The sequence below is a fragment of the Amphiura filiformis genome, chromosome 15, assembly GCF_039555335.1.
Source record: "Amphiura filiformis chromosome 15, Afil_fr2py, whole genome shotgun sequence".
In the NCBI taxonomy this organism is placed as follows: Eukaryota; Metazoa; Echinodermata; class Ophiuroidea; order Amphilepidida; family Amphiuridae; genus Amphiura; species Amphiura filiformis.
This window is the reverse complement of record NC_092642.1, coordinates 57433678-57451373: the sequence shown is the minus strand read 5'-3', so window position 1 is coordinate 57451373 and position 17696 is coordinate 57433678. Positions and strand designations below refer to the sequence as shown.

The window sequence follows — 17696 nt, the reverse complement described above, 5'->3', positions numbered from 1 at the left end:
CCAGATTTTGCATTATGGGAGATTTTTTTTTCCAATTTTGCTAAAATCATGTGAAATCAACCATTTCTTGGACAAAAATTTACTGATTTTGACTGAAATCTTTTGAAAAAAATTTAAAGCATTTTCAAAATTCATCAAATTTTGGGCAGATTTGTCATGCTTTGGGGGATATTTCAGGGTCATTTTGGCCCATTTTGGCTAAGTGGAAACTTTTGAACTGCAGCCACACCTGTGACGTCAGCCAGCCAAATGTTTTATGCGTATGTAGTTAGAGATGGAGGATTACACAATCGGATCAAATGGGATGCATGGTCTTACACTCACTTTACGCTGTTATGTTATTGTATGGTCCACTTCCCTGAAACACAAGTGTGAAATGTTGAAAATTCCAACCCAAAAGGTCATCATTGACCAATAGAGAGATTGCGATTTCCAAACATACGTATCGAACAGATGTGGAATCTATTCAAAACCACTCTCCTGTGACTGGATTTTGAATAGATTCCACGTACGTTCAATGCTACGTTTAGAAATCGCAACATCTCTATTATTTTATCTAGTCCTTTAGAAACTTGGACCCTCTCCTCCTCCCAACAAAAGGACTTTCATCATCAAACATTCCGTTTGTTCCCTAAGCCGATGATGCTTGGTCCCGGGGAGTCACTCCCATTGTGGCCTGTACACCATCCGGCGACACAGGTTGGACAGACTTCTCTTGATCTTTTAAACATATTGAAAGTACTGCCTCAGGATAAACCCAATTAATGCATACATATGGGACTTTATAGTGGGCTTGAAATGGCTTGCTATATAGAACAATCAAATAGCAATCACACTTCAAAATGAACATCGCACAATTAGTGATTGCATTAGTCGAAAGTAATTCAATTCCAATAACACTTATCTTTGCCGCTGCCATATGACAGCGGTAACACTAAAACCAAAGGGGATTTGCACAGTCCGAAGTCCACACACTTTTGTAACATCTCATACAAAGGATAACCCTCTATTAGGTTTTAGAATTACATAACAACATGGAAACATTGCTCTGAACAAGCTATGTCATTATATTACTTGTGAGAGGTTACTTGTTACTTTTGTGTTAAAATTTTTGAGTTGGGGAAAAGTGGTTCAAAGTCCACTATTTTTTTATTATAGATACCGTGAGATTTAAAGAGATCTATACAAGAACATTGCTGTGTGTACACCTTTTATGCCTTTACATATTTGCATTTAATACCAATAAATTATATTATATGTGTAATTGATTTTTAATTAAAGGTCTCATACAGTAGGTTTCGTCGGTTCAAATTGGGCCATGAATGTCTCATAATTATACAAGTGCCAATGTTATAATGAAAATACTAAAGATATACAGGGTGTATCAAAATGATTGGTACCGACGACTTTTCATTTTTGCAGATTTTTTAAACTATTTGTTGTACCAGTTAGGGGTTAATTGATTTAATATTTGAAATTATAGTAGTTTTATCATATCTAAGAATTTTAGATCATTAAGATAGCACATTCCGTTCAAAAGTTACATGACTCTAAAGGAAAGTAGGTGTTTTTACACTTTTAATCGCAGCGCTGGATCAGTAGCGCACCATTTTTAAAGCTCCATTTTACTACAAGTACCTTTTAAGTGAGAATGATATGTTGAAAATCTTAGAAATGTTTTATATTTTCCTTGCCTATTTCTTCATTCATAATGTATAAATAATCTAATCAATATTTATTGGTTAAGAGTAACTTAGCTATTAGGGCGGTAATTTAAATTGCAGTTTAAGATGCATTGAGATCACTAAGTAGATGTTGTGGCAGAATGGTTATAGACTGCAGACAGTGTCTTTTAGGTTAGACCTAGTAAGGGTTGTTAGAATGGCTCCACAATATTCCACACTTAGGCGTGGTTTCCTAGTGAAGAATTACTGGTTAACACGAAGCTATGGAGAAGTGCAGAGAAGATTTAGGAGACAGTTTCCAAGACCAACAGTGACCAAGGAGTATCCCATGCAAAGATGCTACAACTTACAATGTTTCAAAATTTGATATGGGCATTTACAGAATGGATCCATCCCAGGTGTTTAGTTCATTCAATATGGGGCTTCACCTTAGTCGTAAGGCAGAGCCTTCAGGAGCTATCTTTCTAAAAGTACATGCAAAGCAACTTTATGTTATGTAGATTCAAATGAGATATTGATTGAGAGCATGTATGCAATAGATAGTTCGAGCTTTGTGTTGTGTAAGGAAAACTATGATTACGACGATCTTCGTTTAAATGACTATAGCTTCCAGATGAATCAACCTATTATCTTCAGATTATTAGATTAATAAGTTAACATATGCCCTTTCTATTTATAGTACAAAAACTATATCAATTAGCAATTTTATATTTTTGATATATTTTTGAAAATGTCACATATCTCGGTACCAATCATTTTGATACACCCTGTATTCACCAATTCATAAAACATCAAGGTAAATTCAAATTTCAAAGTTTTAAGTTCCTCTTACAGCTTTTTTAAATAAATCGGAAAGTCGGCTATAACAGATCACGTTGTTGACAAGAATCACATCATTGGGTGGGGGGACGCTATTTAAAGTCATTGGCACGGAGCAAGATAGATTCAAATGCTGGATTAAGGAAGCTGTAGAAATTAGAAAGATGGGCCGTACGACTATGAACAGAGACGAGGGGCAGTACCTGCTTTCTCACATTTTCGATGAGTTTCTGCAGCAGGGACCAAGAAAATCCTAAAAGGAAAACCAACTGGCAACCCAAAAAATCACACTGGAAATCCCTCTAGCGTCGTTGTCAGTAACTGCAGTCATTCCTCACCAAGTGTTGACAAAGGCAACAGTGGTTGTTGAAACGTAGTGTATAATTGGATCAGATACAAGGAACTTTATTTACTGAATCAATATTTTCATTTTATCCAATGCAGACAAGAAATAAATATTATGCAGCCAGCTGTACATGTGTATGTTTATGCTATTTCACAACAAACTTGAACTTTCAAAGATATTAACAGGTTATTTGTGCAACTTTAACTTTGCAAGTGTTACTCACTGCCCACACCACACAAGTCTGTACATGTAATAACTGCCTTGGGGAATGCAATTTTTCAAAAGGGTCATTTTTATATTAGAAGCACATTTTCAGTGAAAAAAACTAATAAAATCAGGGTGAAAATCTGAAGTATGATCCACTGCCAGTTGGTTTCCAGGCCCTAATCAAATATGGGGGTGCCCACATAACTGTCATAACAGGATATTACATCTGTTATGTAAATTACATACATTGTATGCAAATTGTAAGTGCATGTGATTCTTGTATGTAAATTATAATTGCATGTTTTCTACCTTATTTTGGCATTAACCCTAACCCTACCCGTGGTTTTCTGGCTATCGGAAGGGAAAGAAGGAACGAAAAAGGAGAGAAGATGAAGAAGAAAGTCACTTGGCACCCCGGATTGAACCTCCGACCCTCGCATGCCACGCAGAAGATCCCCAGCATGTAGCTACACAGGCGACGTTGGCCCGGCCACCGATTCCCTGGGTATATATGACTTGGTCTGATTGCGTCATCAAGTCCCGTGGAATGCATGCACGCACGCAGAGTGATTTTAATAGTGAGCTTTAGTGAGTCCTAGTTGGGTTATGGTTAAACTGGATAAGTTTTGTCCATGCAATTTAGTGACCATGGTAGCCAGTACTGATGCAAGTTTTGGTCACCTTTTCATTGAAAAATCGCAGGGAGCTTATAAGCTACAGAGTGAATTAAAGACAATGTAGATAAAATATGCTAATGAGCTCATTAATATTTATAAATATGCAAATAATGTGACACAAAACTACACAGCACATAAGGCCACCATACCCTATCACTGTACCAAGTTTGAAGTTAATCTGTGATTGCGTTTAAGCTACAGAGTGGATTAAAGACAATGTAGGCAAAATATGCTAATGAGCTCATTAATATTCATAAATATGCAAATAATGTAACACAAAAGTATACAGTGCACGAGGCCACCATATACCATCACTGTACCAAGTTTGATATAATATTGGATGGCTGAGCATGATACCATAACATATCGGATGAGTCATAAAAATATCGGACGAGCCAGCGGCGAGTTCGATATCTGTATGACGAATCCGATATGTTATGGTATCATGCGAAATAAGCCATCCAATATTATCATTATTAGGTTTTCTTAACTCCTAATAACCCTGAAAACATAATAATGAAGTTGATCGGTGATTGCGCTCAAGCTGCAGAGTGGATCAACGGAAATGTAGGCAAAATATGCAAATGAACTCATTAATATTCATAAATATGCAAATAATGTGACACAAACTATACAGCACATGAGGCCACCATACCCTATCACCGTACCAAGTTTGTTTGAAGTTGATTAAAATGAATATCAATCAGTACTCTTTGATTCCTGATTCCACTCCAATCCAAGTACACACCCAAATGTGTCCATTTTAAAACAAATTGTTAGGCATGAAAATTGTTTTGACAAGCTAGGGTCCATGTTGTGAAAAAATAACAGTACTTAGGGGTGCATATTTTTAACAAAAAAATGCCTTAAAAGAACAAACCTTTGCAACTTTTAAAAAGCACCCCTAGGAATGGAGGTTATGGTGGTAAAGCTGGGGGGGGGGCAAATAATTCAAATAAATCTAAATATAACAATAGGCCAGTACATAACAGCAGCTGCTTCTTTCAAGCAAATGATAGGAACTGTATTTACAAATCCCAATGCATCGTTCATCTCACCTTTTAGATAGGCCTATCACTATAATCTTGAACAAGTGACATGGCGAGGCGGTGGATTATTTGGAGGATTTCTGAGAAAGTCAAGAGTGGCTTGTGGCAAGAAATTATCCTAGGGAAATCATCATTTCAAGCTTTATGAAGTGGTCAAAGAGACTGGGTGAGGATATAGGGCTATTACAGTTGAAATCCATACACCCCTGTCTATAAATGACATTATCTTCCACAGGGGTTGTATATTTCAAATTGGGTTACTTAAAGCCATATTATAACATTTTCAAACAAAATAGATTAGCATTTCTTTGCCATAAAATGTTAACTTTTACTGTCAGATATATCCCCTTTTATTTTTGAGCCGAACAACTACGGCAAAGCAAAGAAAATTGGAATTTACTACCAGCGGCGCGCACATGTCGCCAATACATACCACTCCTTCGGTCATGTTGTGTAAAAAAGGAATTTTAAAAATTCAGTGAGGGCGTCTTCCTCAGCAAATGTTATAATATGGCTTTAAATGGGTGACTCCATTTAAAATATACACTCCCCTGACATGCGAGATTAAGATCATGTCTTCTATAGGGAATGTATGGATTTTAACTGGAATAGCCCATTTTGAGCCATGTTTTCATGATTCGTCAAAGTGCGTTATTTTGGATCTAGGAATAAATCCATGGTACAAGCACAACTACATGATGTAATCTGAAGTAGAATACAATGTAATCACAACATCTACTTCACGTTATGAATTCATGTACAGTATATAGTGTTTATTTCAATTTCATACTGCTGATATAGGAATACAGATACATCCAGCATAACTCTGCACCGTAAACTATTAAAGGCGTATGACAGCCTCATGTCGTCAATTGTACCCATCAAATTTAGATTTTGGTATCAGGCCATACCAGCGATTTTTGACCTGAAATATGTTTAGAAACCACTGGAGAAATTGAACTTAAAACTTGAAATAAAATATTTGGGTAATGGTCCTTTATGTACATGATGTAGATGTGAGGTAGAAATCATCTCAATGTAAAAATTGGACAACCCACCTTTAAGGGCTTGGATAGCCTATTGAATACTTGGTTGCAAAGTTATGAACCTTTTGTCCATTTTCTTATGTTTTTATCTCCTCACTTTTTGCCTATATCTCAATTTATTACCGACTTTATCCTGATTGGATCAGATCTGATCACATATTCAGGAAATGTGTAGTAGAAATCTGAACTGGTTAGACTCCTTGATAGATCCTGCCAATCTCTCTCCACTGGCCAAGCAAAAACACTTGACATGTTTTGCTTTAGCTCTATCTTGGTCTGAATAAATTACATACTATATAGACCATTCTTATTTACTGGCATATGCCTGCCCTGGTGTTGATGGGGTAAACACCAATATCACAAGAATGGCATTAATATTATGTGATAATATAATTGTTTGCATAAAAGAAAACTTATTTTTGTCTTTTAAAAAACTTCACTTCAAAACCTCTCTTTTTAAAAAGATTCAAAATTGTGATTTGAAGGACAAAACCTCTTGACCTAGATACAATCAATTAACCTCTGTCTTCACAGTATTTTGTTTTCAAACACCAGAAAGAACAGATTCACTCTTTTTAATGGACCATAGCTTATAAAAGCATCATCCTAGTGTTTAGGGCTATATCCTAGTTCAATAAGGTTGAAATGTCACTTTCAAGAATAGTGTATTGTGAAGTTCATTTTCTCCACATGACCCATTTTGGCATTTTCAATACAAAGATAGTGGCCAGCTATTTCACTGCTCATTCCCCTTTATTTCACACATGGAGGTACATTGCAGGCCACTATTGGGGTTGTACTAGCTTCATTCGGGCAAATGGGGCAGTTGATGCATCCAATGACGGTGCCACAGTGGGAAGGCAAATGCCCCACAGTAAGAACTCTTGCTCTCCCAGATGCCCCCTGGAAAAATTACACAAATTTCCACTTTTTGCAACATTTTTGCCTAAAAATGGTTGATTTTTGCTCCCCCTGCCATTCACTTTGCCCTCCATGCCCCCACAAAAATGCTGGTGCCACCACTGGCTGCATCATATTTTGAGTCAATACAGGCCTTGAAATAAGCAAAGTTTTATTTAGTCTTGTACAAACATGACCACTGACCTACACAACAAGCCATGCAGTATTTTTTTTTAATTAGTAATACTAGAATTAATATGCAACTCACTTTGACATGTTAACATGTAGTGATTACGTATAATTTTTCTATTCTATTGCGCAATTCATCATACTTGAGACCAATGAACTTGGCCAATTTTACAAATCACAATTTAAAACATTTTTCTTTATAAAATTTCAGAGAACTTACCTGCATTGTGGGTTGTGTGAGCTTCATTGGGCCAAATAACACCTCACTGGCTACACCCTGCCAATATAGAAAAGAAAATCAACCAAAATATTAGCAATTTCATACACAAATGATGCAAAAACCAACCATTGCAACAAGATGTGACAGCAAGTTCAAGTTGATATCCCTCTCTGTCTGTCCACATAACCAGCTGTTCTAAGATAAAGTGTTACTATCATAATCTCTATATCGGTCATGGGGTGGCATAATGACAAGAGCCCAAATCTCAACACCCCTCCCTTTTTAAAAATTAATTCTTCAAGTCAAAAATTTTCTCTACACATGACAAAAGAAATTGCTGATGATCATGTATAATTATACAAATTATTGTTGTACTTAAATGTATGGAGTCCATAGATATAAAGTTAACATAGTACTGCAAATATCACCAATTGAGTGGTTTAGCTGGGAGTTGGCAACACTGCTTTGATATGCTGTGAATATTGCTAACAAAGTGACACTACAGCCTGTTACAATTTGTCATTGAGAGTTAACTAGGTAAACTATTCAACTTTTTCTGCCAGAAATACAAGGGCTCACTTTATGCAAGCATCACTCTGCATCCTGGACCCACCCTCCTCAGAGGTCACCAAATATAGACGTCTATTAGACGCCTAAGCCTGACCCTGACCTATTTGTTGTTGTAGTGAAGTCCTGACGTTCTTTGTTCTTCATTGGGTGAAGCTTTACCTATTACACATCATGAAAGGTGTGAAGCTTTGACTAGTAATTTGTGTTTTCTGGTGATGTGACATCGTATCCACTACCTGTCGCCATGCTTCCTATAAATCCCCAATGATAGTTGGTTTACAAAAGTGAAGCCTCACCTATGGAAATATTTCAAAGGGTGAAGCCTGGACTAACACATTTGCTGATAAGAGTGATGCTCTGCCTTTGCTTTTTGTAAAGTATGTGAAGTGATGGTGAAATCCTGGCGTTACAAATAATTGGCTCAGGTGAAGAAAGGTGATGACCTGAGGAGGGTGGGTCCAGGCTGCAGAGTGACGCCTGCATTAATTAGTTATGTGCATATATTATGCAAGTACACACACAACACACTATAATATATTCCCCAACACACCCCTACACACACCCCCTCTTGTAGATGGTGCCAAGTGTGGGGGTGCGTTTGTAAATGGTTCTAACTGTGGAGGTGTGTGTGTTTTGTCACATTCAAACTGCGGAGTCTGCTAACAACCGTGGAGCTCCACAGTTGGAGATAACCTCAAAAATGGGTTTTTTGAGCCATAGAGGGGGGTATACCACCTGTCATTTTCTGATTAGAGCAACCTCCACAGTATGGCGGTTGCTGTGAGATTTGTGTAAAAAAATCTCCCCAGTTTGAATGTGGGTGTGTGAATCTCCCCAGTTGGAAAACACACACCCCTACTTGTAAAGACACCCAACCCTGGACAACCAGAAATACCCCACCAACCATGGACCCCACAGACCTAAATTAACCGCCAAAATGAGAAGACACACACCAAACATGGACATTTGTTTGTTTGTTTTAAATGATAATCCCTTCAAAACAACCCTGATCACATTAAATGGCCAATCACACATTGTAAAATCTGACAACCACGGACATCCTCAGCTGCAGGTATGTCCCCATTTTGGCGAAAAAAAGTCAGGGTCAAATCAAGGTCCACATTAGCATGTCTTTATGCACACGACGCCACCTACGTGTAAACATGTATGCAACTGAGGATGTTCACCCACACTATTGACATTTTACTATCCAACTGCAGAAGAAAAAAATTTTGAGGGTTTTTTGCGCACAAAATGCAGAATCCTGAAAACCCAGCAAGTCTTATGCATTACAATGTATCGCGGATTTAATAGAAAAATTCACGTTTTGTTTGGATGATCAGCAGAGCAGCCCAGTGTTTGAGACGATATAAACACTGCTTTGCTCGCTTACCAATCAACCAATCTAAGCAAAACCAAATTGCTATCTATGACACCTGACAAACAAATTGATTTCTTGAAAGGGATTCCCGCTGCATTCAAGTCATTTTGTGATGCATAATGATGTGATGTATTTCTACCAAACATAATTCCAGTACAACAATATATTATAGAATTTTCTCAATTCAAGTTCCTATGTTTCCATAAAATGTAATACTCCTATGTACTAGCTTCGCCTAATCTGGGGAGGGATTTTCCCTACGTTCAAGTAATCCAGTTCTTTTACTATGCATACAGTCAGGTCTCTAAAAAGTTAAGCACACAATTCCAGTATGCATGTAATATCTTGTGAAGGGTTTTCCCCCATTCAAGTATTTTTGTAGTATACTGATTTACTGATGCATTGCATTTCTTCCTAATCTTAAAAGTGTATTAACCCTAACTCTAGCTCTCACTATCTAAGCGGCTCTTGCGGGGGCTCTTGTTAATATTTTGTATACATTTGCTATGAAGCATGCAGATATACTGCAATGCATGATGGGATACTCCTTTCAGCTGCTGTGTAATATGTGTATTATATCGCGAATTTCAAAAAAATCAAAATTATTTGATATCAGGACATTCTTTGTATTCGGAATGCAATTTGATATGTCTGATGTGCTCTCATGTCCCTCAAAAAATATTTTGCAAATGTTGCTACCAGAGCCCTTAACTGTACCAGTGACTCTGTGAGAGTGTGGTACCCAGTACACACCGACATCGCCTGGCTAATAATTATTTGGTGCAGCAGAGACACTTACTATTTAACTAATACACGGATCGCTACACGTGAATTGCTATGCACGATTTTGATATCAGACGAAAATCTTCGGATACTGGGTTAGAAAATGATGAATATCTCCCGCAAATGATTTTTTCTCAAGAAACCAGATGTGGTCTCATACACTTGAAAATATGTGTTGAACAGATATGATAGTCGTTAGCGTGCGCTTTGAAAATTGGCAAATTATTGCGTTGGTCCTGTATGGACTACAGCGCGCAGCAGGCTATAGTCTGCTGCACTCACTACTCAGTGGAGGCAGTATACCGTAACCATTGACCGCAATGTCGTATACAAGCTTACTCACACAGCGAGAAATCAATTACCCCGGTTATATTATTGTCAGTAGCCTTAGTCAGGTCACTTCGCTAATTATGCATCTCATAAGGTCCGAATAAAATGGCCATGGGTGGCTGTGGATTCAACCTACCATGGCGATTTCTACCATGAAGATATCGGGGCGATGTCACTGTGCAGTAGTTTCTCTCCCTATATTTGGCAAGCTGGGAGTGCAATTGGTCAAAGGACTATAATTACCGGATAATTTGAGCTTGGCTTGGTTAATTTATAATCCTTTTTCATAGCAAAATCCTGACTAGTTTCTTTTCATTGAACAAAACAAACTTAGAATATCATCAATATTCTGGTTTGTTCCCTCACTCATTGATTCCTTGATAAAGTGATCCATACAGCCATCCATTGAGCAAACAATTTGTATCAATTAATGTTAATTTACTGGATGATCTGACCGATTCATTAATTTGGGTCGTTGCTCAGTCGTCATTTCAATCGTTTTACTCAAGTAGGCCTCCAATTTGTTTTACTAAATGAAATTGCATTTTACATGCCAAACATATACATTGTCTTACGATTTGCATTGATTAATGCAAGCACACACACAGAATAGTAATTAGCAATTATTGTTGCATCGCTCACTCCAATCAGTAATAGGATGCAAAAGGCAGCTACAATGACGTACTTATGTATAGATCAAATTACTCACTCCATATATTGATTGCTTTAAAATCAAGAGTTTATTTTCTTGATATGAGATATAGGCAAATACATACAAGTGTAACTCATCAAATATAGAGAACATAAAAAGAAAATGTGTGCTGTTTTTTATATAATTCTAATCAAACATTTTTTAGATCACAAAAAATGTGAAGAAAACAATACGCTATGTTTCAAAATTCAAAAAATGTCCCAAAGGGTCAACAGGGGTCAAACTTCATGCAACATAGGGTTCAAATTTGAAAAATTGCTCAGAACTCAAAATTACAAAAAATGATTTGGGCAATTATTGTAGCAGGGTAAAAAATTTTATCTGTGATATTCCCTTTATAGTTTGATCAGCTCGTAATCGGCGGGGAATGTTAGGCTTTTGGGCTATTTCATTATAAATGACACGTTCACAAAAATGGCTTTTATCATATCTGGTTGATATAATTAGGGTGATAATGCAGTGTTATTAACTTAATTCTAAGTATGCCACAAACTACAAGCTACATGAGCATTTTTTACAGAATTCTGTCTATTTTTGTATAAAAAATTACCAAAAGGTACATTTTTAACCCAATTTTGGAGTCCCATTTCATTTTGCCCATGTATTCTGAATTAATTCTTTGAAAAATTAGGTACATTCTATGGCAATGTGCTTGTTGCAATGAAAATATGATATGTGTGGAACATCATGCAAGTTGAATGGTGAAAATTGGTGCAAAAATGTTAAAATTCAGATTCTTGCAAAATTGGCATTTTATGTTAAATAAAAAATGAGTGTCCTCTCCAATTCATGCCTCCATTTTTGTTAACATTAAAGAGGAAATATAAACCCTTACCCTACCTGTATAATCTGTGTTATATTACCAATTGATGGGACAGGGCACTGATTGAGGAATTCATTTATTTTACATACAGTAGACCACTTGTTCTTGATACCACAGTTCCGCGTTAAAAATTTGTCCTCTCCAGAACTGAAGTTAATTACTAATTGTTGAAATAAGAAGGATTATATCATAGAATGTGAAATTTGTAGAGGAAGAGTGGTCTTCCTTCTACCAAGGTGGCACATGATTTGGTATTTGTTGCATTTTTGCAAGCCTGTATCCACGATTCTGTTTGCAATTTAACAAATGTCCTCTCCAGCACAATTATGTCATTTCCATGAATTGGTAAACAAACTAAAAAATAAAAATTTCAAAGAGCCAAACCCACAAGAAATTTTTGCATTTTATTGCAAATTATGCTTACAAACCACTTTAGTGTTCAAATTATTGTCCAGTTGTTGAGAACACATATGATATTATTCTGCATTGAACTTGGTTAGCTAAAATTGCAATATTCCTAATTTAACCAGAATATTAACCCTGTTTGTAGTGGATTTTAAATGCTGGGGATCTTTTATGCAATAATATTGATGCAATAATATTGATGCAGCTATTTCTAAAGTTAAAGTATGCTTTATTATGTGTTAAAAAATGTGTCCTATCCAGAACAAATGACACAGGAGGGTCTTTTATTTTAGGTTTTCCATGACTAGTACAACAGATTGACGAGAATACTCACTTATGCATCAGTGTAGCTATTGGGCAGGACAAAATGACTATTTCATGAATTTTTCATGTGAAGATAAAGTTTATCCTTAAAATATGTAGTAATTTTGCACCATTTATCTGGATTAGTATCAATTTACTAATTGTTTTATATTGAAACTGGCATATTTAAGACACTGAAGTGTAAAGGAACATACAACAATTATTACAGACTAAATATGAATAAGTATGAACCCAATGTTGGTTACATATACTCTTTCAAAGTTGTGTATTAAATTGTTTAAAACAATGTCCCCTCCAGACGGCAGCTATGTTTTACACAGCAAAAATTCAATTTAATTTTTTTAATGGTTCCTGAGGGTTTGACGCTCTAATATTTTGAGAATTATTGACACACCATCTGAACTTTGAAATGATAATGAATTTGCATGAAATAAATGAGTTTGAATTTTGACCCCTTTTGGGACTCAATGTTGTCATTTATAATGAAATAGCCCCTTTACCACTACGCTGAAAAGTAGACCCACATTAAGAGTGCTTTTATTTGACCTATCTGCTCTATATTTTTTGTGTTAAAGAAAGTAGACAAAGTATAGGACTTGAATTAATAATTCGTAATGATTCTGGCGAGATGTCGCAAGAAATTTTCAACATAAAATATTTTGATATTAATCCGCAATGTTATAAAGCCCGCCGATTACGAGCTGATCAAAGTATAATCATTTACACTGCAATTCATTCAAAACATTGCATACATATGTACAGTATATCCCTGAGAATATATCCTACAAAGGATTTAAATTGTCTCATTACTTGTATGTTTGTTTATAATCAGTGTAACTGCCCATGAAATTGTCATATGAATGACATTGTTGCAAATTGACCGTTTTTTCCGTCCATTTGCAGCCCCATAGAATTTCAAGACTGGCGTGTTTTTTCTCAAAACATACACACAATTGCATTGAGTAAGATGCACTAAGATTGTACCTAGTTACCACTCTGTTGTCATGGAAACCTGTGGTTTTCCTCAACTGTGTGTGTAAAGCCTTTACAATGAAAATTGAGTCAAACTGGTAAACACATATAAAAGGGAGTGTGGTGATACCGTTTTAAATACAGTTTATTGATTATGATGAAATATTTTGGAAATTGACATAAATTTACGCTTTCAAATATATTTGCAGAAATGCAATCAAAACAATTGGAAAATATTGAATTTGTTGCAAGGACTTATTAAAAACATGAGAATGAGATGATTTGACAGATTTTTACAGTGCATGTTGGGTTTTACCTATCCCTGCTGGGCAACCCATTTTCCCAAAATTGTGCCCCAAAAAAATCATCCCCATTTCTGATGACTTGTCTCCATCAAAAATTGATCAAATAGTACATGTAAATGATATAAGCAAGCACATTCACAGAAATGAAGCAGGTTAAAATTCAATTATAAATGGATTTTTAGCAAAATATTGGCAAAATTATATATTATTATTAATGAGCCTTTTCAGTCATTTTAGCTCATTAACTTTATCGATTATTGATCAAAACAATAAGATACAGAGAAAATATTGATATTATTATGAAAACCTTGTGTCCAATTTGCTTCAAACAAAAGGCATATTGATCAGTGTACTTTCCAAGCATTTCCTAATTTATAGAAATCTCCTCATCTTCCACCTTAAACCCAGGAACCACACATCTTTGACCTGCTTAATAATCAATTACACTTGTTGGCTTTTCCGATCTGTCTGTGTGTACATTTTGTAATCTCATCCCATGCCTCAGTTCCAAGGCACGGGCAAAAATAGATCCCCAAATAGATCCCATGCACACACAGAAACAGTTCAGTCATTTATTGTATGATATTTTTGTATTAACATCGGCCAAATATTGACCAATTCAATAATGCCAGGACAACTATTGACACTGACCACTACAAACTTCTAAATCTTTTCAGACCTTTTATACTCCTGCAGACCCAAATATAGCATGGTCACACACTCTGATTGGTTTTATCATGTGATACCAAAACATTTGCTTGACATGGATACTGCAAACCCGGTGGGGTCACTCAACTTGCAATACTGACCGCACGATCGTTACCAAAATCAAGGAAAAAGGGGTCATTTTTAGGGCATGTCCGCGGACAAAATTGTCTGTGAAATTGGAAAAATAGGGGTGTTTCAGAGTACCATTTTGTCCTTGTTTTGGAGTAAAAAAGGGGGTAAAATTTCATGATTTGTCCTTGAAATCGACTGCAAAAGGGGGTAATTTGTACTTGTGGTAACGGTCCTATGCGTCCCCCCTGCCAGGGAGTGACCCCACCGGGACTGCAAATAGTTGGAAGAGTTGAATACAGACTTGCCACTGCCCAGGGCCGATGCCAAGAGATGACGTTCATGCAGTTTGCTAACTCATGAACATGTAAAAGTTAAAACAAGACAAAGAATGAAAAGTAGCATTTAAATCTCTCACACACACCATATTGGGCAAACACTGACCTGGGGGAAGGGGGCATTGAAACACTGACTGATGACTGACACCCGGGGACTGACAGGGCTGAAGCCCTAATACCCCTGTTACACCACTGCAGAATTACAATAAATGCTCAGTAACAAATTGTTGCTAATTTGTTTGGCCCAAGGTCATAGCAAGTATTTGCGAAGTTCACAATATAACTATTTGAATATGAAATTCTGCCAAGGATGTTAAATGAGGTCTCTGGCACAGCTTTTCACATTGCATTCTAGTCTACTTCATAGCCCCTTTTGAAATTCATACTTCAATATCAATTCATCTCACAATGAACAAGTTCAAAACAAGAACTGCTGGGCAGAGCAGTCACTGTACTCTTTTATGGAATGGCATTATTTTTAGGGACTGCAGAGCAGTCTAACTGCCTTCAAACTCTCAATGCCAATAAAATATATGTGTGCAACTATGGTTTTGATGCTCAGGTGAGGTTCAATAGGTGAAATGGATGTATACCGTATTTCGTCAAATAAACGCCCGGGGTGTTACATTTTCCAAACGGGGGGCGTTTATTCAAGGTCAATTTTAGAACGGTAACCCGTTAAAATCATTACGTAAACTAAAACTCACGCTAAAATGACGAACTATGAACTAGAAACACTGACTTCTGGATCGCCAAAAAGTGACGCTATTATCGACCATGTGTGCAACTTGGTAAGCTTACTACACAAGATAGCATGGAAATATCAGCATTTTTGAAACATCTTGGTTGAAAAAAGTGGTGGGGGCGTTTATTTGAGGGGGGGCGACTATTTGACGAAATACGGTATGTATGGTACTAATACACATCAATGTAGAGTCTATTGAAACATCCCCCCTCCCTTAAAAATCCAAAAATTTGATCCCACAATAAGCTGTGCTCACATTGTCGGATGTACGCCCGGTGGAACTTGGTTACTAGGAGTAGCGATAGACCCTGCCAGTGCCTGAGTAGTGGCAGTGTGAATGATGGTCAGCGTAAGTACCGCCAGGTGCAAGTCCGACGATTTACTCTTGACATAAGTCATAACTCCCAAGGAGTAAGATGCAATGTGAACTGAACGCTGCTTCGCCTGGCCCCCGGGGTAAGTCTGAACTTTTTTGGTAGGAACTGAGATATTATAAGTCGCGTGGTTGGAAAAAGTCATAGAAACAACGGAAGTGGTAACCAATGTTTACACCAACCAGAAGTGAGTGCTTGGTGGAACTGGTCGGCGTAGTGCAGGCGGCGGATGACATGATCAAGCTGGCAACTTGTGAAACCGCCCGGCCGTATGGCATTTTCCAATATACTCGGTTAGTTTTGTGGGGTTCATTATCGAACCCCAACGGTTTTAGCTTGTATTTATATTATTTATCAACATAGGCCTATTTGTTTGTGATCTTTCAAATGTTTTAAAATTTCAAAATATTCCCATTCAATTACACGGTTGACGATGAAAATTTACTGAATTTAGAGAATGCAATGCAATAGTACTAGGAGTAGGCTAGGAGTGGACTGGTAGGAGAAGGCAAAATATTTGTGGAATTTTGATCATGTTAGCATAAGTTTACGCCGGTTGTACCTCAAAATGAGAACATGACTATAGGTACCTACAAACACCCGCACACTGAATATTTTGGTTTTCTTGCTGCAACACAGTATTTAACTACATCTATGGTACATGACAAGAAGATTTGCACTGTGAACGTTCATAAAAGTCCATCATCAAGAATTACATAATAAAGTTACCAGTTCTCAATTTTACATTGGATTTGCCCATATTGGCCTGATCCACAGATCAAATAAAGCCTGTATTAAACCCTTGCATGTCATCTCTCAGTAAATAGCCATCAGCTTATGTCAAGTTCAACCGTTTTAGAGATGTTCTACATTATACTCAGAGAATCTCATCCCAATTTACAATGCGATTATAGGGACATCATGAAAAAATGTTCGCAGTGCTACAAGTAAAATTTACAAGGTCCATAATGCTTATGGCCATGCGTTGTGAACTCGCCAACTTTGCGTCACACCTTGACCCTATGATAGAAAAAGTATACATTTTTGGAAAGCTATTGGTCCAAGGAATCTAAAAATGGAATCAGAATTAGTGTAGGGTATATGTGAAAAGAAATAATGTAAAAAATGCAAGCCCATTTTATATTTTTGATGAAGCTTACTTGGGGTACTGGTTTTCATTCATGTGTACCCCTCCATCAATTCTTAATGCAGTTTTGAAAAGTTCAGACCATTACCTTTCTGATGATATAGGGCTTTATGATAGTAAACCAATGTGTATTTCAGAAAATGGCTGGTGGAATTTTATACCGATTCAACCCATCAGTCTAGTACATTTGAAAAATATTTTCTTATGGTAACACCCTACACTAATTTCAAGTGCATTTTTGGATTCCTTGAGCCAAGAGCTTTCCAAAAATGTATACTTTTGCTATCCTAGGGGGTATACTTTTAAAAATACAGCAATGGTAATCTCTAGCAGTATATTAAGCTTGAAAATTTGGGTTTACTGTGTAGAGAATAGGGACAAATTTGTATGTCATGTGACTTACCTGTGACTACCAGTCCTCTCATTTTCTTAAGTTAAAAGGTATTTAAATGTTTACATGGACAACTAAGCTATCTTTTGATACCAAATTTATAGTAATAAGGACACATTTGAAGTACATAATGAACAATTTTACAATTGTGTCCACTTAAAATACAAACTACCCATAGAGT

At 36.6% G+C, this 17696-nt stretch overlaps 1 protein-coding gene across 3 annotated transcripts in view; it reads right to left on the bottom strand.

Annotated features, from left to right (window-relative positions):
- The window catches only part of LOC140171873 (high affinity cAMP-specific and IBMX-insensitive 3',5'-cyclic phosphodiesterase 8B-like), a 153415-nt gene that overhangs the window by 116796 nt on the left and 18923 nt on the right, over positions 1-17696 (bottom strand). For all 3 annotated transcript variants that reach the window (XR_011861655.1, XR_011861656.1, XM_072195212.1), the window contains exon 3: positions 7139-7195. Coding sequence is in view for 1 of the 3 variants with exons in the window: in XM_072195212.1 (XP_072051313.1) it covers positions 7139-7195 (57 nt within the window). In the remaining 2 variants the exon portion in view is untranslated. The remainder of the gene's footprint in view (positions 1-7138; positions 7196-17696) is intronic.